Source organism: Terrapene carolina, unplaced genomic scaffold (assembly GCF_002925995.2).
Source record: "Terrapene carolina triunguis isolate 2854851 unplaced genomic scaffold, T_m_triunguis-2.0 Scaffold96, whole genome shotgun sequence".
NCBI classification, from domain to species: Eukaryota; Metazoa; Chordata; order Testudines; family Emydidae; genus Terrapene; species Terrapene triunguis.
In genome coordinates, this window is record NW_020664447.1 from 64,137,641 (window position 1) to 64,165,601 (window position 27,961).

The 27,961-nt window shown below is 43.1% G+C and overlaps 1 protein-coding gene across 3 annotated transcripts in view; it reads left to right on the plus strand.

The window, feature by feature from the left end:
- Window positions 1-27,961, plus strand: part of NRXN3 (neurexin 3) — a 1,356,989-nt gene that overhangs the window by 1,273,420 nt on the left and 55,608 nt on the right. The window contains exon 7 of one of the 3 annotated variants that reach the window (XM_026651478.1): window positions 2,489-2,517. The exons of the other annotated variants lie outside the window; for them this stretch is intronic. Within the exon in view, the coding sequence (XP_026507263.1) occupies window positions 2,489-2,517 (29 nt within the window). The remainder of the gene's footprint in view (window positions 1-2,488; window positions 2,518-27,961) is intronic. 3 annotated transcript variants of the gene reach the window in all.

Consider the following 27,961-nt stretch of genomic DNA (forward strand, 5'->3'; position numbering starts at 1 on the left):
TTTGCCACTCCAGGCCAATGGGGGCAGCGGGAAGCGGCGGCCAGCACATCCCTCGGCCCGCGCTGCTTCCCGCCTCCCCCATTGGCTTGGGACGGCGAACCACGGCCAGTGGGAGCCACGATCGGCCGAACCTGAGGACACGGCAGGTAAACAAACCAGTCCGGCCCTCCAGGGTGCTTACCCTGGCGAGCCGCGTGCCAAAGGTTGCCGACCCCTGCTCTAGTGTAATACATCCTGGATACATATACACAAACACGATGTAATTCAACAACCTGTTCATATTACTGTGAGGTTTGAAGCTTATAAAGACACTCACATAAATAAATAAAGAAGCACACCAGCTGCAGATCAGCAACAAACTCTTTTATTGTTCTTTTTCTACAGAGAACACACACTTCAGATAGCTGATGCTTTCCCATGATTTTTAAGGCTGAATATTCATTCTATGCAAAAGCTCACAGAATAACAATATATAATAATTACAGTTACATATGCCCTCAAAATTGAAACTCAGGTTATCACTTGTTTCAAATAAAATTACATACAGAAGTGACACATTGATTATTAATTCCACAATGAGTTTATTATGCACTACTATTTAAAAAACAAAGACGTGAGATCTAAAATACATTTCTAGGAAGGAGTTGCTTAATTTGATAAATGTTTTTGACTCAAGTAATTACTTAGTTAAAACTAAAAGGTGCTGAAAAAGCTCAAGTTAAGTTTGCTAGTGCTGCATAATAAAGCAGGTGTCAAATTAATAGTAATTATAAAACTAATAGATTGCCGAGAATGAACTCCTACTTTGTTACTGGTTACCACACAAATAACACTTAACACTTTTGATCATTTTGAAGCACTCTACAAACACTGGGCCAGCTCCACAATTGAATTAAGATCAACCAAATTCAGGACACTTTAATTCTGAATCAGAGTGTCCACATAGGGGTTGAATGCAGTTTACCTAATCCACTTCAATTTCACATCTTTAGTTAATTTGGTTTAACTTTCCTGGATGTCTCCATGTAGACAAGCCCAGAGACATGGTGATTTATGTTAGATGCTGCTAAGTAGGTGGATCCTAAAGGATACTGAATAGGTATAATATACACATCAGGGGAATTGGAAGAAAGTGTAATTTATACCTGTGCAGATTGCCTTTGACTCACCTCTGCATTTGGCTCATTAACTAACTAATCTGTGTAACCCCTTTTAAGTTTTGGTAAGTAAATATTATCACAGTTTTATAAATGAGCTTTGGGACAGAGGGAGGGTAAGTGAATTGCCCAAAGAGAGTCAAAGGTCAGTGATGGGACAATGATGGATCAATCCTGTTCTACTATTGTGAATGAGAATCTTGCCATTAAATTCAGTGGAAAAAGAATCAGACCCTAAAACAGAAATTCCTGGTTCACAGTCTTATGCTTAGACCATGTTGCCCAAGACTGCTAGAACTGTAGACACAGCAAATGCAAGGAAATGTAAACAGAATACACTCGCTATAGTCCAGCTTTTAACCTTCCAGAGGCAGATTATTTTCCTGTTAACATTTTGATATGTTAATATTTTAAAATAGAAATAAAATAGTTGATCAGATACTATAGTGATGGGATCCATGTAACTGGTAGATATATTAAACAGACAGTAATGCCAGAGGCCTTCAGCTCCTCCTCCTACTCAACTGTCAGTAAACCATCATTGGTCCTGGTCACCTAATCAGTCTAAGAAGCTTCCCATATTTTTAGGTTAAACACATTTTGAAAAGATCTTTTGTTCATTGTTTTTAAAATAGTGCAGGAGTTGTGATTTCCCAACATCACCATCCTGGAGAATCCAGCTAAAAATATATTCTGATGGTGCCGGGAGCGGAGTCTCTCTGCTGGTCAGAATATTACGAGTTCCAGGGATGATGTCAGAGCCATGTCAGAAGTGTGAGGTTTTGGTATAACTGAGCTCCAGCGTGGTATCTCTATGAGGGATTTCTGAGACATTCATGTACAGTCTGCATTGCTTTTCAGGTTTGTGGACTCATAATTCTCTTTCCCAGCTTGCAAGCCAGGAATGCTCAGCCTATGATGGCAGAGAAAGTAAAACAGAGGTGTTTGGTTGTTTAGCTGGAGGCCAGCAGGGAAAACATTTCTCCTTAGCAGGAGCTGGTTTTGAAATGTCATTCAGTGATCAGGAACAGAGGTATGTTCCGCAGCAGAACAGAACAAAGAGCCATCTCAGCTGATATACTGTCTTTGATGGTAACCAATGTTGCCAATGCTTCAGAGGAAGGCATAATGCTCCCATAGGTATTTAACTGTACAATAATATTAAACTCATGGGGAAATTAGTTCTTGATCTTGCAGCTGGTGACAACCTTGTGACCCTGAAGTCTGAGGGTTTATGACTTCTGCAGTTTTCTTAGCTATTGTTATTAAGTTATAAAAGCTTTTAAATGTCTGGAGTCCATTCTAGAAATGACATTCCCACTTTTTAAAAGGCAGTTCTACACAGCCACTCTTTGTAGAGGTGATAGTAGGGAGTGCCTTATGAGAAAGGAGTTTGTGGTGAGTATAAATAGAGCTAGAATGGACAGTCCAATCACCTGATAGCAGAGGTAGCCTTAGAACAAAGCAGCTTGTGAACGAGAGAACCTTGTTGAAGGTAGACAATTCTTCTCAAACATTTGTCCCTAAAATGTTGAGACACATTCCTTTCCTCGCTCATGCTGACCTCATGCCGTGGTACAAGCGTAGGAGTTGAGTGATCAACCCAAAGAAAGACACCCTAGTAAAGGTCAGTGGCAGTTCTTCCTTCCCCTCTGCTGCATTGCCATCTCTTGCCTGAACAGATAGCACCAGCAGAAAAGTGGAGAGAGACAAAGACATGACTTGGCATGCAGGCAGAGTGCTGAACTGCCACCGGGGATATCCTCTGCCACATTAGCATGGTTTGCACACACGTCCTGCCATGTTAATTGAAAGATCTTTAATTTGCATGTGGGAATTATCTGATTGACTCTCTTCCATGAACCCTCTTTATAATTATGCAAATGGTCCCCAGCACCAGGGAGAAACAACTCATTTTATTAACTTCAAAAGCAACGTGTTTAAAAAAAAGAGAAGATGATGACGATGAAACCTGCTGGTGATATACAAAGCACTAAAAACAGGTCCAAGAAGCACATGCTGGACCCTTTGGCAACTGGAGACCTTTATTTTATTTCCGTTTCTATTGAGAGGAAAAAAGTTTGCAGGCACAAGGGCATTGAGGGGGTGTCCATTGTGCAACCCATAAATGATGCTTTGGCTCACTCCAGATAAAAGTGTTTTCTCAGCCTGTTTTACAGCCTCACCCCAGGGAGCAGTCAGTCTGAGTTGCTGTAGTGGAGACTTGCAGCTCATTCTGAAATAAACAGATCACTTGTCCAATCCTATTCCTCCTTAACCTTGTATACGTTTGAAGCCTACTGTGGCCTACACCATGGTTGGAATAGTGTCAACTTTGAAATGAAACTCCCCTTCTGGAGTCATCTAGTGGTGCTGTTTACTTTTATGAGAATAAGGGAATGGTGTTTGGGACATGGGGTTATAGCTACTGTTTCTGCATAGTCCCATGGGAGCCTTAACTTCCACACTGCCAGCCCTCTACTTAAAGTTATACTCCATAGGAAAAGAGGTGATGGTATCTTCACATCTGTTTATATGCAGAGTTTCAGACAGGGACAAGTACACAAGAGAGAAACCTTCATTTTATAATAATAATAATATATGGAGATATATCTATCTCATAGAGCTGGAAGAGACCTTGAAAAGTCATTGAGTCCAGCCCCCTGCCTTCACTAGCAGGACCAATTTTTTGCCCCAGATCCCTAAATGGCCCCCTCAAGGATTGAACTCACAACCCTGGATTTAGCAGGCCAATGCTCAAACCACTGAGCTATCCCTCCGCCCCCCAATGCTTGTGGCACTTCCTTTTTCCTGCTCTGCATTAACTTTTATTTACTTTTGCATTTGGTTTTGGGGGTATTATGGGGATTGGTGGTGATTCAGATCAGGGCCGGCTCTGGCTTTTTTGCCGCCCCAGGCAAAAAAGCCTCCGGCCAGCCGCCCCCACCTCCCCTACCGGGGGGGGGGGGGGGCGGCCAGGGCCCCGGGGGGGGGGGGGGGAGCCCCGGGGGGGGCGCCGCCCCCCCCCCGGGGGCCGGGGGGGGGGCGCCGGGGGCGAGGGCGGCCAGAGCGCCGGGGGGAGGGCGGCAAGCCCGGCCGTGGCCCCGCTCTCCCCGGCGGCCGGAGCGCCGCGCCGCCCCCCTCCAGGTGCCGCCCCAAGCACAAGCTTGGTGGGCTGGTGCCTGGAGCCGGTCCTGATTCAGATACAGTCATGGCTAATCTTCCACAGTTCACTCATTTGCAGGAGGAAATTCTGACTTGACTTCAGTCCTCAGAGAAACATAGAAATGTAGGTCTTGAAGAGACCATGATAGGTCATCTAGTCCAGTACCTTGCACTAAGGCAGGGCTAAGTAATGTCTAGACCATCCCTGACAGGCGTTTGTCTAACCTGTTCTTAAAAACCTCCAATGATGGAGATTCCACAACCTTCCTAGATAATTTGTTCCAATGCTTAATCACACTTGTAGTTAGGATTTTTTTCTTAATATCTTACCTAAATCTTCCTTGCTGCCATTTAAGCTCATTAGTTCTTGCCCTGTCTTCCATGGATAAGGAGAACAATTTATCACCCTCCTCTCATGCAGTGAATGAGGAGAGTTAGGCACCTAAGAAGGGGATCCTCAGAAACCAGTCAGCTGATCAGGGAGCCACCTAAGCTAGCCAGGAGTGAAATGCTGAGGAGAGGGGCATGGAGAGGAGCAGGGCTTAGGCACCTAAGCAACTGACCCAGTGTGCCTGACTGATCGGCCAGAGATAGGTGCCTACCTCCTCTTGGGATCCTCAGATGGGAAGCATCTCCTGTAGTTAGGCACCCAAGTCAGACCAGCTGCTTAGGTAGCCCAGGTCCTAGCAGCTGAAACCGTGTGTCTCTTTTTCTCCTGCTCATGCTCGATACCTCACTCATGCTCGCCCTACGTTTCCCTGTGCCCCTGGTTGTCTTTTGTGGGTGTGATATGTGACATCCCTGCCCCCCCCCCACACACTTACCACTGGTTTACATCTGACTTACCTACTCTGGAGCCTTACGGGTATCAGGGTTTAAGCCTACCCAGAGCATACCAACAGGATTAAGCCCTGCTGGCAAGGTAAGCATTCCCCAGCCTTGTGTGAGAATCTTGTTTCTGTGCTTTGGCTTGAACTAGGGTTTTGACCTACTCCTTAGCTGTGGGGCAGTGTCAGGGTTTAGGTGGCTTTGCATATTCTGACCACTTGAAACTTAGGTGCCCAGGGAACTTAGCTACCTACAGAGGTAGGAGGTAGCTGAGTGTCGATTTTGAAAATGTCCATGGCACCTAAATGGTGGCCTAAGAAGCTGAACAAGGCAGATAGGTGCCTAAATACTTTTGAGGACCTGGGCCTGAGTGCCGATGGACCCCGTGGGCCACTGGGAAGTTATCCACATCTCAGATGCCAATCCTGAAGTGAACTCCAAGCAGGTGCAAGGCTGTGTCCACCTCACTGCAGGATCTCTGGGCCTTATCATGCAACCCCAAAGACCTGGCAGCATATGAGATGAGCTCATCATTTTTCACTCCTTCCATTTCATTAATTCCTGAAGCCATTTCTCAATGCAGAATAAGGCTTCCTTTCCTCTCCCTATTTTGCCTCCTCCTCTTATCCCCTACCTCTTCTCACTGCCACTCCATTCAGCTTGTTCTAATCCCCTTTACTTGCTAGGCAGAAAAGGGAAAAAAACCTGCTGAGAAATGGATTTTCCCTTTGGGTCGAGGCAGACTTCAAAAGGAAAATCAGTCATTTTGAATGTGGGGGGGGAAAGTTTAATCATCAAGAGCAATAATTACTTTCTAAATATTAGCATGGCAGATAAGGAGAAGAGAATTGAAATTGGAAGTGGGGCCTTCTCAGTTATTCATTATGTTTGATTTGTGAGTTCTGAATTTCTGTGGGTTGACTCTGTACTGCTGCCTTATCCAGGCAGTTATCAGCTGTGGCTCTAGTGTTTCCCCCAAGATAAAAGACGACAGCATGAAAAGCGATTTCATAATTTTTTTTTCTCTAGCCCAGGGATCGGCAACCTTTGGCACGTGTCTCACCAGGGTAAGCACCCTGCGGGCCGGGCCGGTTTGTTTACCTGCCGCGTCCGCAGGTTCGGCCGATCGTAGCTCCCACTGGCCGCGGTTCACTGCTCCAGGCCAATGGGGGCGGCGGGAAGCAGCGGCCAGCACATCCCTCGGCCGCGCCACTTCCCACCTCCCCCATTGGCCTGGGACGGTGAACCACGGCCAGTGGGAGCCGCGATCGGCCGAACCTGCGGACACGGCAGGTAAACAAACCGTCCCGGCCCGCCAGGGTGCTTACCCTGGCGAGCCATGTGCCAAAGGTTGCCGACCCCTGCTCTAGCCTGATCTCTTTACTTCTCCTACTCCATGCTGCGCTGAGGGATACAGAGTTGTGTCCTTAAGACCATTGCTCATGTGCAACCATTTTTGATACATTTCAGGGCTATGAGGACTTTGGTCTTGATCCTGATCCCATTAAAGTCAATAGAAACCCCCCCTACCCCAGCAGGAACTGGCTTGGGCTCTCTGTAGGCTACGCAAACCAGACTCCATGTTACCTATGTAGAAACCATTAGATCTGAGATGGCAAAGACCTACAAAGTCATGTGTTCCATACATACACAACCACCATCCTACCATAGCAGGATTGTTCCCCAAAAATGTTCATCATGAGTTTGTCCAGTCCAATGTAAAAGGACTTATTCACCTCTGCCCTTGGCCAATCTATACATACCAATAAAAATAGCATTGAGATGCCAACATGCTAATGTCTCAGACCATATACCTGGGAAAGCTCATCTGGAGTTCAGCTGATGGAGTCTTCAGCTCACAGGCAATGCAGCACAGCAACAGGCATGAACAGGCAGTTGAAGAAGCCCAGACAGCTCCTAGTGACATACAGCGGCAGAGAGCTCATTGATACATAATACATAAGACCTTTTGTTCGCTTGGTTAGTCACATCATACGGGGTCAAATTACCCCAATCATTAGATAAAGAGACAGACGCTCCACTTAAAGTGAAATTTCACTTGCTGAAAGGGAGAAGTAATCAGCTGCAAGGGATAGAAGAGACCCGGACTGAATGCAACATGCCGTAAATCATATCAACCGTCTGCTGGTTAGATTGAAGTGGTCGGCCCTCATATTTTTTTAATAAATAAGAAAGTATTTTGTATTCAGGTTTGGATTTCAATAAGTTTATAGCTTAGTTTGTGAAAGATAGAAGGAGCAGAAGAAAAAATCCTGTGCTGTGTGAAGATGCCAATTGAGGCGTAACCCTCAACGTAGGTATCAGCTGTTAGAAAACTGCATTAGGAAATAAATCAGCCAGGTTGGCTGAGGTTGCTAAGTGTCTGGTTCAGTAGTAGCTAGATGTAAGACCTCGAATAAAAAGACATGTGAAGATAGAAATTCAGTAAGTGCCATCTTCCCCCCCTGAGAGAGTCCTGAGCGAATTCTCTAGTCTAGAGGGATGGTAGCGGGAGCTGCTTGAGGTGTCATCTCCTGGATAAAAAGTATCTTATAGTATTTGTTAGAGCACTGAATGGTAAAACTGGCAATGTGGGGTCCAGTTCTCAGTTGCTCTGCACCTTATATAGTTGTCTACATCAGTGCAAAGTGAGTGCAAAATGTTACTAAATTAAAATAACAATGATTTATATGTACTTTCACTTATTTTGAACTGCTATAAATGACTACACAAGGGGCAGGACAGGTGAGAATCTGGCCCCCGGTTTATAGTCTTGACTCTGCCACTGGCTTGCTGTATATCTTTGGGCAAGTCACTTCTCTATCACAATTGTTCCATTTCTAAAATGAGGCTGATGATGTTTACCCCACTTCCTCTTGGGGTGCCGTGGGGATTACTTTGTTAGTTAGCTGTTGGTAAAGCACTGTGAACACTTAAAGCACAATTTGTATTATTAATTATGTATAATTATTCCTAAGCATCCCTGGTCATTAAAGATCCAGTGGCACCTTTTTATAAGAACATGAGTGTTTCTTCTGGTGTCCTGGCCAAATTAGGGCTGGTCCACACTACCCGCCCAATTCGGCGGGTAGAGATCGATCTTCTGGGATCGATTTATTGCGTCTCATCTGGACGCGATAGATCGATCCCAGAAGCGCTCCCCCGTCGACTGCGGAACTCCTGCTCGCCGAGAGGAGGAAGCGCGGTCGATGGGGTAGCCTGCCTGCGCCGCGTGGACCCGCAGTAAGTAAATTTAGTTCGATCTAGGAAATGTCGACTTCAGCTACGCTATTCTCGTAGCTGAAGTTGCGTTTCCTAGATCGATCCCCCGCCCCAATGTGGACCTGCCCTTAGAGACAGTACTTTTCTTTGCTTCCTGTTAAAAAATTGTTTTGTAGTGATGCTGTGCACTGTTGAATAGCTGCCTCTTTCCACCCCAGAAATGGCTGCATTTCAAAGGCATACTTTATAATTTGTAAATCTCTTTGGGATCACCATCTTGAAAGGCACGATATAAACATGAAATTGTTTCTGTTATAGAAAAAAAGAGGGAGGACAGCATTCGAGATAGATTATGGGCCTGACGCTGCACAGCCTAGGTGTGGAGAAATGCATTTTGAAGTGTGAGGTGAAAAGTGATGAGCAGGGTAGGGAATATTCTTGTGCAGCTCACAGATTACAGCTATCTAGTAACAGAATGAGACTCAAGAAAGAAGCACAGAGCTAAGCATTTCATTACTATGGCTCATACTTTAGCCTGTAGGCTAGATTCCCTAGTATGAGATGTTCACTTTGCTCCTCTCAGGCCATACAAAGTGTCTTGTTGCTGGCCATAAATTGGCCAGTGAAGAATTCCCCTTGCAGAGGGGAGCTCTCTGCTACTGTAAACCTGGCGGTGGCTGCTGCTGTGTCAGGCATTTTCCTAACAGAGAGGGCAGAGGGGGGAAAAAGGACATAGTGGAGCGAAGCCTTAAGGACCTTATGCCTCTGAGCTGCTTTAACTGATGCCAGGGCCAGAGTAGCCGTCCTTGCCCCCTACACTGGATGCATCTCAGACACAGGAGAGAACTGATCCCAGGGTCTCCTCAGACACATCTAGTCCCCGACCTGTTGTACCCTGCACGCACTAGAATAGTGAACTGATGCACGAGGGGTTGACGTTCACTACCAGACAGTGTCTAGCGCTTTCTCTTCCCTGCACCATAGACTCCGGTCGCACTAGCACTGAAACAGACTTGTGCTGTGCAATAGGCAAGGACATAGAGGATAAAGGCCAAAGTGAGAGACTGAGTGGGACGGAGGGGAAGAGAGGGAAGTCAGTCTCTCTGTACTACTCTCTCCTCAGCAGTGACATTTTAATTTATGAGCTAAGAATGCACTGATTGCCAACTGCAGAAATTGATTTGGTTGTTCATCTGATTCAACCCATGTCAGAGTTTGAAAGTAATTATGATAGTGGAGCTGATAGGCAGGCAATTACATTTTTTGTTCTCTCTCTTTTTTTTTTTTTCTGAGGTTGTTCTTGTCAGACGGCCCTGCAAGCACTGGAATGTAATCTCTCGCAGTGTTGTTTTGTAGATTATTATGGTGCCATCTCAGGTAGTCAGGATATAGCTGCACCAGCCAAGTTCCTTAATTCAGCCGTTTGTGAGCCTCTTAAGAAATGCAATAACCTGAGCAGAGGAAAGAATCCGAGACCCTAGAAATTTAGCCAATCAGTAGTTTCTCAGGTTGCTTCCCACTCCCTCCACTGCATCAGTGCTATTACTGGCTGCTCTTACATCCCTCTTCATGCCCTGTTCATGGAACACTCTGCATGAGCTGGTCCCCAAGGCCACCATCCTCTTCTTCAAATTCCTTCTGGAAACCTACTCTGGGTCTCTGCCAATAAATTGCTCAACTAAGGCAGGATAGATGGGCAGTTGGGTATGGTTGATAGATGGGCATATATTAAATTTTTAAAGAATATACGTATGTATGTATAAATGTGTACATATTTTGATGATATTCCCCTTTGCTGAGCCTTAATATTAGAGCTGGGCATTTCACTGAAATATGCTGTTTTGTCAAAACCATATCTGTTTTGATGACATTTTCTCTGAGAGGTGTAGGAAAGAATGAGGCTCTACAGCCTGGTGGTTAGGGTGCTGCCCTGGGGTATACAAGACCTTGGATCAAGTCCCTGCTCTGACTGATACAGAGTGAGCTGGGGTGAAGAACTGCTCTGCATTGAGCAAACCGGGGACTTGAAGATGCATCCTCTGTATCTTAGGCTAGTGTCCCAAGCATCAGGCTATATCCCCACCTTCCCAAATTGAGAAGCTGAGGTTTTATTCATTTTGACACAATACATTTCCACACAAATGGCCACAAGGTTCTGGTTTTATTCCAGTTCAGACCGGGAAACAAATTTTGAAACCTCAAAAGTTGCTGCAAAACAGAATTGTCTGAGGAAGGATGATCCAGTGCTTGGGATGCTGGCGTTGGACTTGGGAGATCTGGATTCAATTCCCTGCTCCTCCCCAGGCTTCCTGTGTGACCATGGGCAAGTCACTTAACCTCTCTGTAGTCAGTTCCCAGCTGTAAAATGGGATAATAGCACTGGGTGTTGTGAGGATAATTGCATCAAAAATCATGAGCCACTCATGTGTTATGGTGATGGGGTCCATAGATGTACCTAAGTTAGATAGTTCTCTAGTCCTTTCTACTTAATATGTTGCTTGTTTGCCTAAACTGCAAGCTGTTTGGGGCAAAGTTTCTGTCTTCCTTCAGACAGTGTAGCACCTAGCATATCAGGGCCATATCCTGATTGGGGTCTATAGGCAGCACGTAATATAACTAATAATAATATCTGCCACACATTCACATAGACTCTGAGCATTCTTTCATAATCAAGAATTTAAAAGAACCCGTCCACAATGAAGATGTCAGATTTAAAGACCTGTGTCTTAGTGACAATCAATATCTTCACAGGTATTAAAAGTGCCATTCAGCGAGCGGATTTTCTCAGGCTCACAACAAACAGGAGCCTGGGGTGGTAAATAAAAGTAGAGGCAGTGCTGAAAGTGGGAGACCAAAGCAAGTGAGCTCCTGCCATGCTGCAAGGCCACTGTAACTGAGGAGCAGACAGGCAAGCCGGAGAACTCCAGTAATGTAGTATGGGTCTGAGATGGAGAGTGAAGCGTGGAGTAGGAGATGGGCAAACAAGGGGGCGCTACTAGTGCTTCAGGGTAGATGTTAACTGGGGAGCAGATGTGGGTGAAGACTGCAGTTGATGCCCATTTGGCCCATCTCTCCCACAAACTTGTATTACCTGTCATTTATTTTTTCATTCTTCCAATCTTTGCATCATGTTTTTTTCTTGTTTGACTCAGACTCTGGGGGATTGTTTCTGCTTTCAGTCAAGGGCAGGTTGAGAGCTGGGTGCCTTCTCACTTGTTTCAGAGAGGCTGGGTATAGGACCTTTGTAGTGACCCTAGATGAAGAATATATCCCTTCAGCACTGTCACCCTCTTTTTCTCCTGCAATGACTTGCTCCCTTGATGTTCAGGTGGACAGGAATTCCCAACCATGGCCAGGACAGAGTCAATAGCTCTCTTCCTAATTGTTTCTGAGATTGGGCCTTAGATGCAGGGAAAGATTCCAAGGTTTGGTTTGGATGATGGTATTTTATTTTTCTATACTAATTTTAAACTGGAGGGCTCCTTAAGAACTGCTCTATAAATGATCCACATGCAGCACCACTGAAATGCAGCCACTTCTGGAATGTAGCAGTTCCTAACATACAACACAATGCAAAGCAGTGTGGGGAGTGGAGATTTTGAGCAAAATAGTGCTATAGTCTTTTTTGTATCCATATGCAGTTGGTAGACCTGCTTTTGCTTCCTTGATCTGTCTATCTAAGGCTAGGGTTGCCAATTTTAGTTGGACGTATTTCTAGTTTTACAGATTTTCCCTGATATCTATCCAGGTTCTTTTCTGACATATAACTGAGGTGTCAACATGTTGGATTTAGTATGCTTGAAAAATCCAGTATCCTCTATAAACAGTCTATCGTGTCCTACCATACTCTCATGACTTACATCTACACCCCATAATGGATGCTATAAAGTTCCATCTTCTGTTTTATATTTTAGTCATTCTGTAAAGCCTCTCGGGATTCTTATGTTCCCTCTAATTATATTTAAACAAAGCAGCCCTGATTTGCAAAAGGCCAGATGCATAAGAACTTATGGGAAAATGTATGAACTTTGTGCACCCTAATTAATGTGTGCAGCTAACCTCTTTGCATGTACAAATGGAGTATTTGCACACACAAATGGCCAGATGCAAAATGCAAATGGCCTGTTACAAACCTGCTGTATTTGCAAATAGTTCAGTTTGTGCATAGTCACAATTACTGCACATGCAAATTAGGAGTGCATGCATCTTTGTGTCCTTTTGGAATTTAGGCACATCTTAAAAACCTTTTACAGAGGATGAAAGGCTACAATGAAATATGGAGAAGTATGGCTAAGATCGATCGACAAAGGGGCAGTAAGCCTTTTCCTATTCCTAAATTCTTGTAATCTTCACATTGCAGTATCAAGAATCCCCTTTAATACAGGAAGGCCTCTGTCTCCATAGTTGATTTATATTTCAGTAATTAAACTCTTCTTTCTTTCTTTTCTTTTTTCATTGTTTAATTAAGATGCAGTCATTTACGTCTGAACCTCTGTTCAGCTGCTATAAAATATTCATCTCCAGTTGCAGCCTGATAACTAGGCAGTATACTGAATTGCATTCAAACTGTTGGCACTTTGCAAAGTAAGCTAGATTACTGAGAAGGGATAAAATAAAATATAATAATAATAATAATAATAAACCACCCTACCATACCCAAGCTGCTTTCAGGCAAGGTGAAAGACTGCCAGCTAAAAAGCAATTTATATAATATGTTGGTGAGGTGGCAGGGAGCCAATGAATGGAACTTAATGAGCTGACATCTGTCAACAACTCCGCGGTGTTAGATTGTAGCATTTATTTCACTCATTTGCACATTGTGTGTAGGTTGCAGACTTAGGTAGAGGGGAGAAACCTGGGACCTGCCATGCAATTTGTTTCATTCCCTCTGGGGTGCTGATATTCAAAGCTGCCTGGTGCGCGCATTTCCCTGCGCCTGTTGGGAAAGCTGGGTCACCTGACTCAAAACTTTGCTCTCTGATTGGAAAAGGGCTGGCTGGCTGTTGTGACTGGATGGCTTTTTGTATGTCATTTGCCTTTGGCAATAAGCTGTGTAAGTTTGCTGCAGTTTATTTTTGCAGACATGGGCTGCAGGCTGTTCCCGTTGAGGCTACGTGGAGAGATGCTTTTCTTATTATGCAGGAACGCCAGTCATTAGAAATGTACCATCCTTTGCATTGCTTCTTTTCTTTTCACGGACACTAGAGAAAGAAAATCACTTTTTAGATCCTAGCTAGTCTGCCCCACCAGGACAATGCAGGATTGCACCATATATGTTATATTGTCCAGTTTAGTTTTAAATATCTTAAGCAATGAGAATTCCATTTTGCCCAGTGTTAGGTAATGGTAGTATTGAAATTCACAAAATAAAACTAATTAGATGCAATCACTCCATTTTACTTCTAATACTTGGCATTTATACAGCATCTTCTTTCCAGCATTCTCAAAATGCTTTATATACAGTTACCCCGGGAGGTGTGTGCATATCATGTCTTTCTTAACAATGGCTAAAGTGTCATGGTTACTAGACAGGCAGGTTTAGTGATTTGTCTAGAGTTACACAGCAAGTCAATAGCAGAGCCAGGGACAGAAACCAGCGATCTCGACTCTCAGATCTTCTGCTGCAATTCTATGGAATATTCTTGACTATGTTATGCAGGAGGTCAGAGTAGATAGTCATAATCATAGGTGCTGGAACTAGGGGTGCGGGGGGTGCTGCACCCCCTGGCTGGAAGTGGTTTCCATCATATACAGGGTTTACAGTTTGGTTCAATGGCTCTCAGCACCCCCACTGTAAAAATTGTTCCAGCATCCCTGGTCACAATGGTCCCTTCTGGATTTAAAATCTTGGTATCTATAAATCCAATCTCTAGACAACACTCCCTCCACTACCTGGGTATATTCAGTATTGCCTCAATATTGAGATATAAATTGTGCCTAACCTGTTTTTTTCCTTAAAATTGCCAACCTTTGCAGTTATGCACCTATCCGGTCGATAGCAACTATGGGAACTGTAGTGTAGACAAGGTGCAGGGTTTTTAGCTGTAGTGTCTTCTAACCCAGCTTGGAATAAGTCTAAAGGAAGTCTAAAAGTCTTTAAAATGCTGGTGGCCACCAGTTCTTTGTCTAGATTAGCTCTCCCATGCCTGTTACCACAGATGAAGCTACACCAGTGGTATTGCCATGGAGGGAAATTTTAAGAAAATGGTCAGTGACCTATGTGCACTGACTTCTTCCGAAGAGAGCTTACAGAATCACTTGAGGTTTTACAGCTATTATTAGTGTAAAAGGGGGACATCAATGTGCATCAGATTTAGGAGCTTCTGTGTCCTGCTCAGCAAAAAGATATGCAGGGACCCATTGTGTTTCTGGCTCCGACTAAAGGCTCTCAGATTGTCCTATCCCAACATGCACTGGGCTGTAGGTAAAATACAGGATGGTTTCCTTTAAGATTCCCACTACTTTGGTTTATTCTCAAGACCCTGATCAGAAAGTATGTTATCTTCAAATAATAGTATGTCTGTATCACTCAAATGAACTCATTCTGAGGGAGGTTTCTTCATTTCATACCCAGCATGAATCTCTAATGCTGACACTATCCTTACTGCAAATTAAGACATCAGAAAGGTTCCATCACAAAGTTGAATTTAGAGGAAACTTTAGGTAATTTACGGATGCTAGTGGAAATTATTCGCTTCTTGTCCTACAATCCTGATGACCCTTCTCTTGTGTTCTTGTTACACATTGCCTCTCAGAACTGGTGTTGGAAGGGGATGAGGATAATACCTGTAAGTACTTTGATGCCATGATAAACAGATCTCCAAAGAGTCTGTAAGCCTCTTCACTGGGTGTATTTTGAGCTATTTCCCCCCCTCCTTTAAACAGGTAAAAGCTCAGACAAGCTCAGCATGTTCCAGATGGTGTTTAAAGCTGCCTGAGTTCCTTTTGTCTAACTCTCAGTAAAGTGCATTCCTGCTGAGCATCTATTGGGATGTTCAAACCAACCTAATTCTTTTTATGTTTTTTTTTTTTTCATTTTCAGGCACACAGAAAAGACTGATTTGTCTTTACTACAGCTAATCAAATCCCATGGAGAGCTAAATAAATAAGCAAGGAAAATGGCCTTGTTAACCATAACAGGGAGAAAATGTTCTGATTAAGCGGGGGCCGCAGAGGAACCCAGCAGGATAAATGTTCACTGTGGCCGGCTGTCCACAGGAGTTTGTTTGCCCAATGGCAGAATTCGCTTGCATGGCAACCGTTCACTGCTTGGACCACTTGATGTGGCATTTAATTGATGTTCAACTGAAATTTAATGGACTGCCAGGAGGTATTCAGTATGTTCAGCAGCTCAGGATTTGGAAGTTCACCTGGCTGGTAGACCTGGTGCCTCAGCCATGCTTAGCAGACCTTGTATGTTCATTAGCACAGTGGGTGCATGCTTGCTAAATAGGTCCTGTCAATCTCTGCACTTCATTGTTCCAAAATCAAATGGTTCAGATAGTTTAGTTTAAATTCAGAGAAATAGCATTCAGTTTGTCCATCTAGTGCAAAGGTATTTAGGGACTAGCCCATATAATAATATACATGCTGTATATGCAGCTATTTAGAGATAAGCCCCAAGAGCTACCATGTATGTTATGTTGTATAGTTTAGAGACTAGTTCTGTGTGTTGAAATGTAAACTTAAAAATTACACTTGTCTACAATTTTTTTAATTACTGTTGTTACAAGTAGCTCCTAAGATTCATAGAACTGAAAGAAATTTGGGGCTGGCTTTTCTTTCTTTCTTTCTTGTTTGCCTACTTGGAGCATTTGACCGCACAGTGCAAAATCAGTTTTTCTATAGTAGGGAGTTTCCCCTCTTGCTTATTAGTCCTTTCACACAGCAACCGGGGGGGGGGGGGGGGGGAGAGATTTTAATAATAGGAAAACAGGATTGTAAACCTACAAGAAACAGCAGGGGACAAGGACCAATACCTCAAATTATTTTAAAGTCATTGTTAAAAAATTGATTAGATTTGAGCTTGAAAGTGTCCCTTTAATGTGAACAGTATGTTGTATTTACAGGTAATTATGGACTAGCTGTCTTTGATAATTAGTACCATATGCTGAGAGGTGAAAGATGGTCTTCTGGTTAAGGGACTTTGCTAATAGTCAGGAGTTCTGAGTTCAACTCCTAGCTCTGTCACAGATTTTCCTGTGTGACCTTAAACAAGTCATTTAACCTCTCTGTGGCTCAGTTCCGCACTTTTAAAATGGGGATAATTGTAATTCCCTACCTCACAGAAGTATTTTGACGATAAATTGCTTAATGTCTGTGCAATGCTCAAATACCAATCGGATAGAGGTTGTAGAAGTACATAGATAGCAAACAGATATTTACAGCCTGATTTTTCAGAGTATCCTAATTGAGGGACACTGCAGTTTCTCACTGGCTCTGAAAATCAGCCCTTTGTGGACTTACCTTGAGTGTTAATTTGTATGCTGTGTTGTGCAAACAGGAAAAATTTAAGATCCAGACCTGTTTTTTAATGTTTGTTATTAAAACGCTACAGCTATTTATGGACTTTTTAAATGGGTATGCTGTGCGTATAGTTATTTATCAGCTAGTATTGTGTGTTAATATGGATGTGAGCTGTAAAGGTCTACTTCCACATGTTAATGTGTATCCAATGTGCAAAAGTATTTAGAAGTGAATGTATATTTATTCTGCATTTAAAGGTTTGGAGGCTCATCTTGTGTGCTAATGCGTGTGCCCGGTGAGTAACAGTATTTAAATGCCATTCCCCGGGAGTGCGTTAATGCGTGCAGAGAAACAGAAAGAAGTGTAAGGAATGATAAAGAGTGTTAACAGCACAATGTTTAGCTAAGATTTAAGTCTGGAAAGAGCAGTCTAGTGCATTAATGTGAATATTCAAAGATAGATGTTACTTTATTGAACTAGGCGGTACTTGTAAACGCTATAATTGCAAAAGCTGTTTTAAGGCACATTTATGCAAAGCTATTACATTTACGGTTACTTTATGAATAAAATAATAAAATACCCCACTACTTAAGTGTTTACGTAAAGCAGTCTAGACGACAGAACCTTTATTTCCTCTCGGTGACATGGATTAAGGGATCTACAATGAATCACCCACAAGTCCTGTTCCATCTATGATAATTAATTATAGAAACATAAAAATGTAGGGCTGGAAGGGACCTCAAGAGGTCATCAGGTCCAGCCTCCTGCTCTGAGGAAGGAACAAGTAAACCTAGACCATCCCTGACAGGCGTTTGCCCAATCTGTTCTTAAAACCTCCAATGACGGGGATTCTGTAACCTTCCTTGAAAGCCTGTTCCAGAAAGTTTTTCCTATCTAACCATGGGTGAAAGTAAATCCAGTGACTTACCGGTACGCTGGGGCCAGCTCTGGCCCCCGGAAGGGGCGGGGCCTAGGGCGGAAGGGGCATGGCTGAGGGAGTCAGAGCCAGCCCCAGCCCACCCTGTAAGGTAAGTGCCCCCCCCACCGGGGTAGCAGCAGCAGCCCGGGGCGCCGGGGGCTATTTAAAGGGTCCAGGGCTCCCCTGCTTCTACTGCCCTGGCCCTGTAAATAGCCATGGGAGCCCTGGGGAAGCGGCGGGGCTCCCGTGGCTATTTAAAGGACCAGGGTGGCAGAGGCAGCTGGAACCCCAGGCCCTTTAAATAGCCCGTGGAGCCCCCCGCTATCCCAGGGCTCCGGGGGCTATTTAAAGGGCCTGGGGCTCCACTGCTTCTACCGCCCCGACCCTTTAAATAGCTGTTGGACCCCTGGAGTAGTGGCGGTGAGGCTCCGGCATCTATTTAAAGGGCCGGGGCGGTAGAAGCAGCGGGAGCCCCAGACTTTTAAAATAGCCCCCAGAGCCCCGCAGCCCTACCCCAGGGCTCCAGTAGGGGGCTCTGGTGGCAATTTAAAGGGCCTTTAAATTGCCCCCTGGGGAAGCTGGGCCACCCTGGTACAGCAAACCAGCTCTTGCCGGTACGCCATACCGGCTTACTTTCACCTCTGTATCTAACCTACATCTCCCTTGCTGCAGATTAAGTCAATTGCTTCTTGCCCTACCTTCAGTGGGCCCAGAGAACAATTGATCACAATCCTATTCATAACAGCCCACAAGAGTGTTATCAGGTCCCTCCTCGGTCTTCTTTTCTCAAGTCTAAATATTTTAGTTTTTCTAACCTTTTCTCATAGGGCAGGTTTTCATTTTTGTTGCTCTCCTCAGGACTCCCACCAGTTTATCCATATCTTTCCTAAAGCGTGGCATCCAAAATTGGATGCAGTACTCCAGCTCAGGATTCACCAGTGTTGAGTAGAGCAGGACAGTCACTTCCCGTGTTTTACATATGACACTTCTGTTAATACACCCCAGAATGATATTAGCCTTTTTCACAACTGCATCACATTGTAAACTCATTCAATTTTTGATCCACTATAACCCCCCGATCCTTTTCAGTGGTAGTATCACCTAGCCAATTATTCCCAATTTTTAGTTGTGCATTTGATTTTTTCCTTCCTAAGTGTAGTACTTTGCACTTGTCTTAGTTGAATTTCACCTTGTTGATTTCATTCTAATTTATCAAGGTTGTTTTGAATTCTAATCCTGTCCTCCGAAGTGCTAGCATCCCCACCCAGCTTGGTGTCATCTGCAAATTTTATGAGCATGATCTTGAGTCCTTTAAGTCATTAATGAAAATATTGAATAGTACCAGACCGAGGACTGACCCCTGTGGGACACCACTAGATACTCCCTCCCAATTTGACAGTGAACCATTGAAAACTACTCTCTGAATATGGAATTAGACCACATTTCCCTAATTTGCTTATGAGACTGCCATGTGGGACTGTGTCAGAAGCCTTATTAAAATCAAGATATATTACGTCTACTGCTTTCCCTCGATTCACTGGGCCAGTAACCCTGTCAAAGAAAGAAACTAGGTTAGTTTGGCATGATTTTTTCTTGACAAATTCATGCTGGCCATTTCTTATAATCCTATTATGATGGGTTCCCTCCGGGGTGCCACCAGCCTGGGCTCCCTTTCACACTGTGGTGCTGTAATAAGTTGCCAAGCTCTCCAAGCTTGCTCTTTCACCAGCATACACACAGCTAGGGACACACCCAGCTGCAGCTTCACAGACAGATGCTGAGATCAGCTCTGCATGGGAAGGCTCAGCTGAGGCACCTCGCAGTTGCTTCACCCCTCTCTGGAGTGTAAACCCAAAATTCTAGTGTCTTGCACTGCACAGGGAACTGTACAGTGTAGGTTCATAAAATTTGCCCCTTCCCTCAATGTGGAGAGAGATATGCAACAGCTTTCTGCCCCAAGTTCTAATTTCTACACAGTGGTTTTAGACAAAACAAAAACAAATTTATTAACTACAAGAGATAGATTTTAAGTGATAGCAAACAGATCAAAGCAGATTACCTTAGTAAATAAACAAAACTGCAAACTGAGCTTAGCACACTAGATAGGTAGGATGTGAATTAGCAAATTCTCATCCTGAGTGATAAAGAGGCTGGCAGATTCTTAAGGCACAAGTTGCCTTGGCTTTCCCAGGTTTTCATACACAGGCTAAAAATACCTCTAGCCTGGGACTATCACTTCCAGGTGTTTCCAGGTGTGTTGTTGTAGGGAGAGTGAGGTACCATCATGATGTCATTGTCCTTTTATATCTTCTTCCCACTTGCTGGAAAGCTCTTTTGTTGTTACGTGGGTCAAACAGTTCCCATTTTATAGTGCTATTTCTGAGCGGTTTCTGTTGTACACAGTTCCTGGGGTAATCCTTGTGTTTGCATGCATTTCCTCAATAAGCCATTAACATTGTTTGGCCTTTTTACTGTTGTACCTGCTTGTGGGTGCTTTCAACCTCATGACATGTTTCAGTAACACATACATAGCCAAACTTCATATACAACAATAGCACGTACAATCCGAGATATTAATGTCTAGCAGATCAAGACTTTTAGAATGATACCTCACAAGGCATACTTTGTACAATACATATCCTAATACATGACAGTGGTGAATATTGGAGTGCCAGGGTATCACACCTATTACCCTCTCGGTACTTATAAATTGATTAATAAATTCTTTCAGTATATCTTTCCAAGTATCAAAGTTAGGCTGACTGGTCTATAATTCCCCAAGTTCTCTTTGTGTCCCTTTTTAAAGATAGCCTCCTGATTGAGACATATTGGTCTCTTACTATTCTTCCTATCTTCGCATCAGGATAGTTTGCAGTTGTGCCTTTATTATTCTCTCCTTCAGAAATTGCTGGCTCTCCTGAACTTCTTTATCTCTTAGATTTTCTTCCCATGGGAGTTTACCTACCAGTCCTCTGAGTTTGTTAAAACCTGCTTTTTTGAAGCCCATTGTCTTTATTCTGCTCCCATTCCTTCCTTCCCTTAGAATCATGAAATCTATCATTTGTGGGGTCACTTCACCAGGCCAGGGAAGCTAATGATCCAACCAGCAGACCAAATTTGGTGATGAATCCTGGTCAGGTGCCACCTGAGGCACGTTGCGCATACTCTAAGAAGAAGAAAACCCCAGACTGAAATAAAGCCATTTCTGGTATGGAATATGGCAGTTGTCTGGCAATGCAATACTACATCATTGTCTAGTTCATGGAAGTGAAGAATACCTTAACCAGTGAAAGTTCTAAGGAGAATACCCAGTTTGGATTTGGCCAACAATCCAGGGTATCACCTTCTTCTTATGAAAAGCACAGTAGTCAGGATGCCAATTTACTAACTGGGGCCCATCCTGTCTATTTTGAAGATCTGATGAGATCCTAGCAGAAGGTGCAATGGCAGCGGAATCTGCACTGCTTTAAAAATAGAAACAGGATCCAAGTGGTTTTATTAATGAGCACATAAAAAGAAATGCAGCTTAAATAGTCTGTGTGGCAGCCACTTTCTTTTTATTGCATCATCATCTTAGTTTATAGATTTTGTTTCTTTTAAATCACCTGCTAGGAGGGGAAGCAACATGGCATGGAGATCTTGAGTCTTAAAAGATTGTCATTAAAGCCACTGTGCTGTATTTAGTTATTTATTTCTTGCTCAGAATGATCCAATCAATAACAGAGCAAAATCAAACACAACTCCCTCCCCTCCAAAGAAGAAAAGACAAATAAAGATGTCCAGGAGAAGAGGGGGGCGGGGGAATGCCAGCGAACAACATATTGATTTCCAGCAAAGGAGCAGAGTGTAGATGAGAAATATTCTTCAGACACAGTTATTAAGTGCCGGGCTAGCACACAGGGAAAGGGCCCATTTACTCTTTCTTGAGGCTGAGTCCCAAAAGGGCAGCTGATGCTTCTCAGACCATCTGAGTTTCAAGTTTCTCAAATGTAGATCTCCCTTTGCTAATTTATTGATACTTTGCACTTACACTTTGATCCAAAGATCTCAAAGCACTTTAAAAGACTAACAATATGCCCATGTGGAAGAAAAGTTATTTTTATCCCCATTTTACAGATTGGTAAACAGAGATACAGGGAGGTGAAGCAACTTGCCTGAGGTCAGACAAGGAATATAAAACTGGCAGAAACAGGAATATAAAACTAAGTACTCTGACTCCCAGTGCCCTGTTTATAGATTACACTAGCTGTTTAAAAGAAAAAGTTGAAGCCTTTGTTTTCAAATGCATTCATAACATTTTGAGAAGTCATGTTCAAAATGTTAATTTTTCTTGGATGATCCAAGGAGAGATCAAGGCACATTGCAGACCTAACCGGAAGTCTTCAAAGACCCTTTGGGATGGATTGTAATTGTCCATTGGGGAATCTGTCCATTGGAAGAAAAGGCTTTACAAACAGATCTGGCTAATAGTTTCAAAAATAGATGCCTAAAGTTAGGCTGCTAAATAAGTTGTCTGAATTTCAATAATGCTGAGCTCCCAGTGGCTCTTCTTGACTTCAGTGGGAGTTGCTGGCGGGTTGGCACTTTTGCAAATCAGGACATTTATTTATGCACCTAAACAACCTAACTTTATCTGCCCAGCTGTAAAAATCGGAGCCATTGCCTATAGCATATATATCTATTTTATGGGGCTAGTACCTAATATTGTAATGAGAAAGTGAAACTGACTGCTCTTGCTGATTCGCTCTCCCAAGCTAAACAATGTAGAAAAAAGGAAATAAACTGCATCAGATGTTGCAAAGTAAATTAGATTTTGAAAACTCTTCCATCATGAATACTCTGAGGCATTGCACTTTTCATAAGGAGTCATTAGCAACACACTCACATAACAACATTTTGCAAATATCTTGAAGATATCTCTGGAAAAGCCGCCAAATGAATATGGAAAGGAGAGATTGGATTAAAAATATGGGAAGGAGAGATTGGATAAAAATGAAAATTCCCCCTCTTGTATAGAAACCATATCCTCTGGGTTTTTAGCCAAGAGTTTATATTTTATGGTAGAGTTCTAAACTCCTGCAAATCTCTGGGAGTTGCATTGAGGGATTCACAATGGAAATGCTGGCATGCCTTTAACCACATGGGGAGTTATTGGACACTGCTCTAATAGGAAACGAGAGAAACAGAAAGCAAGAGACGTTGTGTGTGTGTGTGTGTGTGTATATATAATCAATAAACAACCACTCTAGATTCCTGGAGATGGGTTTCCCTTTATTTATTTATTTATTTATCTAACTCCTAAATAATATGTAATTTCTCCAGGCCAAGAAATAAATTGAAAGGATTTAGGGGGATTTGCTTATCAGCGGAACACCACGTAGCATTACATTCCCCCTGCTTTGGGGAAGGTACAGTGAAGTTTGGTTAAGCTGCTGTGGCTCAATACTCCTCTTTCCTCTGTCAGGGTGCCTTGAACAACACACAGATTAATCCTCCCCTCTTCTTTTCTCTGCCCTCCCCACCGCAAACTCCATCGTCCTTCCCACCAGCAGCAGATGGAGGTAAAAGGCTTAAGACAGCAGAAACACTGATTTTTATTTTATTTTTATTTTTTTAGCCCCATTGTCTTTGTGCAGCTTAGGGATGGGAACAAAAGTCCCTGGTACTTGGCATCAAATCTGGTCAAGAAGAGGCTGGCTTTACAATCTTAATGAAGTACTGATTCTGCTGAAGCATGTTTATGTTCCCAAAGAGCTAATTTGGCTTGTAAGGCTCTTTTTAAACAATATCACCCATGATAGTGGACTTGACATGCAGCTGGGGCTACTTTTCTCCTTTCTTTAGCCTACATGACTGGTTATTTAATCTCTTGTCTGCAATGATAATGCCCGAATGGTTGATTTTGTTACAGTGGATAGATCTATTATGAACCCTATATAATGATCTCATTTGACTGCAAATCAATTTGCGCTCTTGTGTCCAGCCAGGATCACACAGCTGGAAATGTGCTGAGGTTGATTTTTGGGTGCTTTGAGGATTGTTGTTGGTTTGGTTGGTTTGGTTGTTTGTTTTTCTAAGTCATGTTAATGTGGAAAATTCTATGCATGCTGGTTACTGACTGGCTCCCAGCCAGCCTGGATCTAGGGCATGTGAGAATACAATAAGACCTCTGGCAGTGACACCTCTTTGCTCAAAGTGAAACATGAACAGTTGAAAGCCCATGCTGGACATCTTTACTGTCTGCTTTTGGAATGGCCCAAGAAATGGATAAGGAGGTGTTTGGTGCTGATGAGCATGGTGTAAATACAAGATTAGATTTAAAATAGAAGGGGGGAAAATACTGTTCATTGAGGCCTATACACTAATAACATTGATATTCATAACTGGCTGATATGGTTGCTTTGTCTAAGGGCTTGTCTTCACTACAGGCTAAATCGATGCTGCTGCAGTCGATGCAGTGGGCATTGATTTAGTGGGTCTCATGAAGACACAATAAGTCAATGGGAGAGCGCTCTCCTGTCCACTTCGGTACGCCACCTCGATAAGAGGTGGAAGCTATGTCGATGGGAGAGCGTATCCTGCCGACATAGCACGGTGTAGATACTGCTGTAAATCGATATTAGTTATGTAACTTACGTAACTTAACTAGCATATCTTAAATTGACTTACAGGGTTAATATAGACAAGGCCTCAATGTTGATGATTTCCAGAACTTCCCTGAGTAGTCTGCTCCACAGTCTGAGAGCTCACTGTCAAGAATTTTTTCCTGGCTGTCATCCTAAATGTTCTTTTGCTTAATTTCATCCAAATACCGTGTTGGAGCGCCCTACATAATTCCTCTTCCTCCTTGATGTTTATTACATCCTTGAGATACTTGTAGGCACTTACCGTGCTTCTGTTAGTCCTTCTTTAGCCAAGGTGTGCGTGGTTAGTGTTGCTAAAATTCCCTCCTATTTGTCTGTATCTTTCTGGCATGGAAGTGCCCAAGACTAAAAATAGTGGACCATGTTCTCTGCTGATGTAAATTGGTGCAGCTCTGTTGAAACTGATACATATTGAAAGCCCAGTTATTCCATCTGTAGCCTCAGCTGAGCTACACAGAGAGGGACTACCAATTCCCTGTCCTTTGATCTGGTGCCTCTGCTGCATACACACAGAACAAAACTGCAACATCTTTGTTGCTATCTTGTCATATTACAAGCTCCAATTTCATGTATTCCCCACTCATATGTTGTACATTATTTCCATCTGGATGTAGTAGTTTGTGCAGGTCCAGACTGAATCTCCCAGACATGCGATAATGTAACCACCTCCGAGGCATTTTGCAAAGATGAAATGGAAAAGTTTGAAACAACTTAAGGAAAAAAAGGCTTAAGGCATAGACAGGATAGGTGAGGATTCCCATTAAATAAGTGAGGATTACCAGGTATGACAGCATGCTAGTACCATGTTTAAAGAGACAGTGTTCAGTTATCAGAGTCTCTTTGGTGTGGTACCCAGACTTGAAATGATACCAGCGTAGGCTATCATGAGAGATTAAGAGGCTTCCCCACTTTGTAGTTTTGACAAGCCCGGTAAATATCCTGAGCCCAGTCACTCTTATGGAATACCAGTACTTGTGGTCTGACACAGAGCCAGGAAGTAAAGTGGCATGGTGACAGGGGAGAGAGACAAGCAATTGAGTTCAGGAGACCTTTTTGAGACTTTTTCAAACATCATGAAAATTTCACAGATTTGGGTTGAATTTAGGGAAAGGTTTGGGATGCTCTTTAATGTATCTGAACTGGTTTAGCCAACCCTAGTTTAAATTAGAGAAATACCTGATCCACATTTGGATTTGCATCTGAATATTCTGGGGTGTTCAAATACAGGGTTTCAGGTCAGCTCATGATAATGATGCAAAGAAGATGCAAAGTGCAGATCTACAACCAAATGTCCCCAACGTTGGGAAATGTTTGGACCCAGGGTTTTGGATTGAGCCCATCCCTAGATTAAATATAAACTGTGGTTCCTCAGTGACAATGGGACTTGCGCTTCTCCCATTCGAAGAAACCGAAAAATGTATTTGGAGTGCAGTGTTGGACTCAGAGTAAGGCATGCAGTGGGGGAGAGAAATTCAAATGGCAGGCGGCTAGGAGAATTTAATACTCCTTTAAAGAGTGAACCTGCCACCAAGAAAGTACTGTGGAGCAGTTTGTCTGTTGGACTCAGGGAATATTTATGGGTTCTTCTCTTTTCTTTCTTACTGGCAGTGAGAACTCCATCATTCTTGGTTGTGTTATTTATAATTTCATAAAGCTGTTTCGTGGCAGGGCTTATTTTATCCTGTGCTTAATCTCCGTCAAATAATGGTGCACCCGGGAGCAAGGTGACCAAAAGCATTGCACGTCAGCAGTAGAGCGGGAAGTGGGTATTCAGAGCCTGCCACTTTGCATGGAACAAAGGGGCAAAGGTTGTGCATCTGAGGCATAAATTGGGACTTTGTGCATTTGGGGAGAGAAGGGGAGCAGAATTGTCTTGACCAGGTTTTGCCATGCCAGCCAGACTTCCTTCTCAATAGCAGTGATGTATAGTAATGAACCAAGATGCAGAACCATCACCAAGACAAGATTGAAGAGGCCCTTGGAGTGAATAATTAGAAGCAGGTGATTACAGAAACAATAATTCATTGGAGGGAATGGGGAGTCACTTCTATGAAATTGAGAGAATGGGAAGGTAAATATGCCCATAAATAAATCCTCAAGGGTGGATGCAGAGTTTTGAGCTTTCTCCTGCCCTGGTTTTATTCCAAGGTAATTTCAATAAACACTGGAGAGAGAAAAAATAATATAAATGCAATAAAAAATCTTTCAGGGAAGGAATAAAAAGGGTTCCTGCCAGAGAGAGATTTTATTGAAAGTTATTATAATACCTATCTTTAGTTTTATGGCCCTTAATACAGGGCCAAGTAATTTCAGTGCTGGGATTAAAAAATGAAATCCATATTTTAAAATAGGATAGCATGAATTATTCTTTTTAATATAGAATGTAGCTAATGTACAGGGCAGGCAAATATTTTCTCTCTATTACTCTCTCAAATGAAAGCACAAAACATCACTTTGTAGGGAGATGCCTTGTTCATATCATTTTGACTAGAAAGCCCTTATGGAGTAATTAGATACCTGAAGTGGTTAGTGTGCAGTTGCCCGTAGATAATAATACTAAGCATTTAGCATCTTCAGAGCACTGGGCAGGCATTAACTAATTAATCCTCACAATCCCCTTGGAAGATAGGTGAGTATTATCAACCTCAGTTGACAAACGGGGAGAGACGCACAGAGAGGTTAAATGATTTTGCCTAAGGCCATGCAAGCAGTTAGTGGAAGAGCTCATAATAGAACCCAGGAGTTCCTGGCCAACAGGCCCATGCTTATTTTCCACTAGACCATGCTGTCTTGTAAAGCTGCATCACCCTGTGAAGGTCATGTTGGTCTCATGAGATGGTCTTGGAGTGACAGATTCCAGCTACAAGGCTTTCTGGTCTCCTAAGGGGCTCATTTGCTATAGTTTGCTGCTCCTCCTCATTGAAATACTACCTAGTATGATTCATATGTAGGGTATGTGAGCTGAAGGAAGTGCATGGAAAGCCAACATGGGCAGGCATTGGGAAAACAAATAGCGATGGAAGGATAAGGCATGTCTTGGGGGAAAATAATACAGGATGGTAGGTGGCAAGATGGCTTACTGAATTAGTTCTTCCTGTTGTTTCTAGCAATCTTGGCTTTGGTCAAAAAATTATACTAGCTTTGGTGGCCTTTCTTTCTAATTCTCATTTTTGTACATACAAAACTATCACATAGTCTGGCATTATCAGTGGCTGCAGTTGGGGTGGAGGGTGAGTTAGCTGGTCAGGACTGAGGTGTGTTGTGTTGAAGAGCAGTCCTGGAATAGCAAGACGTGCTGCAGGTCAGGACCGGCAGGATTGTTAGGTCTAGAATTGGGCACCATCTGCTTGCATTTTGCCTGATTCTTGTCTGCTCTAGTGGGCCCCTTTCTCAAGGCCCCCAGATTTTCTTACATATTTTAAAAAAGATAACCTTAAAACACAGTGTTTAGTATTGGGAAGGTGGCGGGGTGACAGAGGAAAGCCACTTGCAGTAAATCATTAGAATTCAGTTAAGCATCAGAATTGTATAAGCCTTTTCCCTTTAAACCATTTATCTAG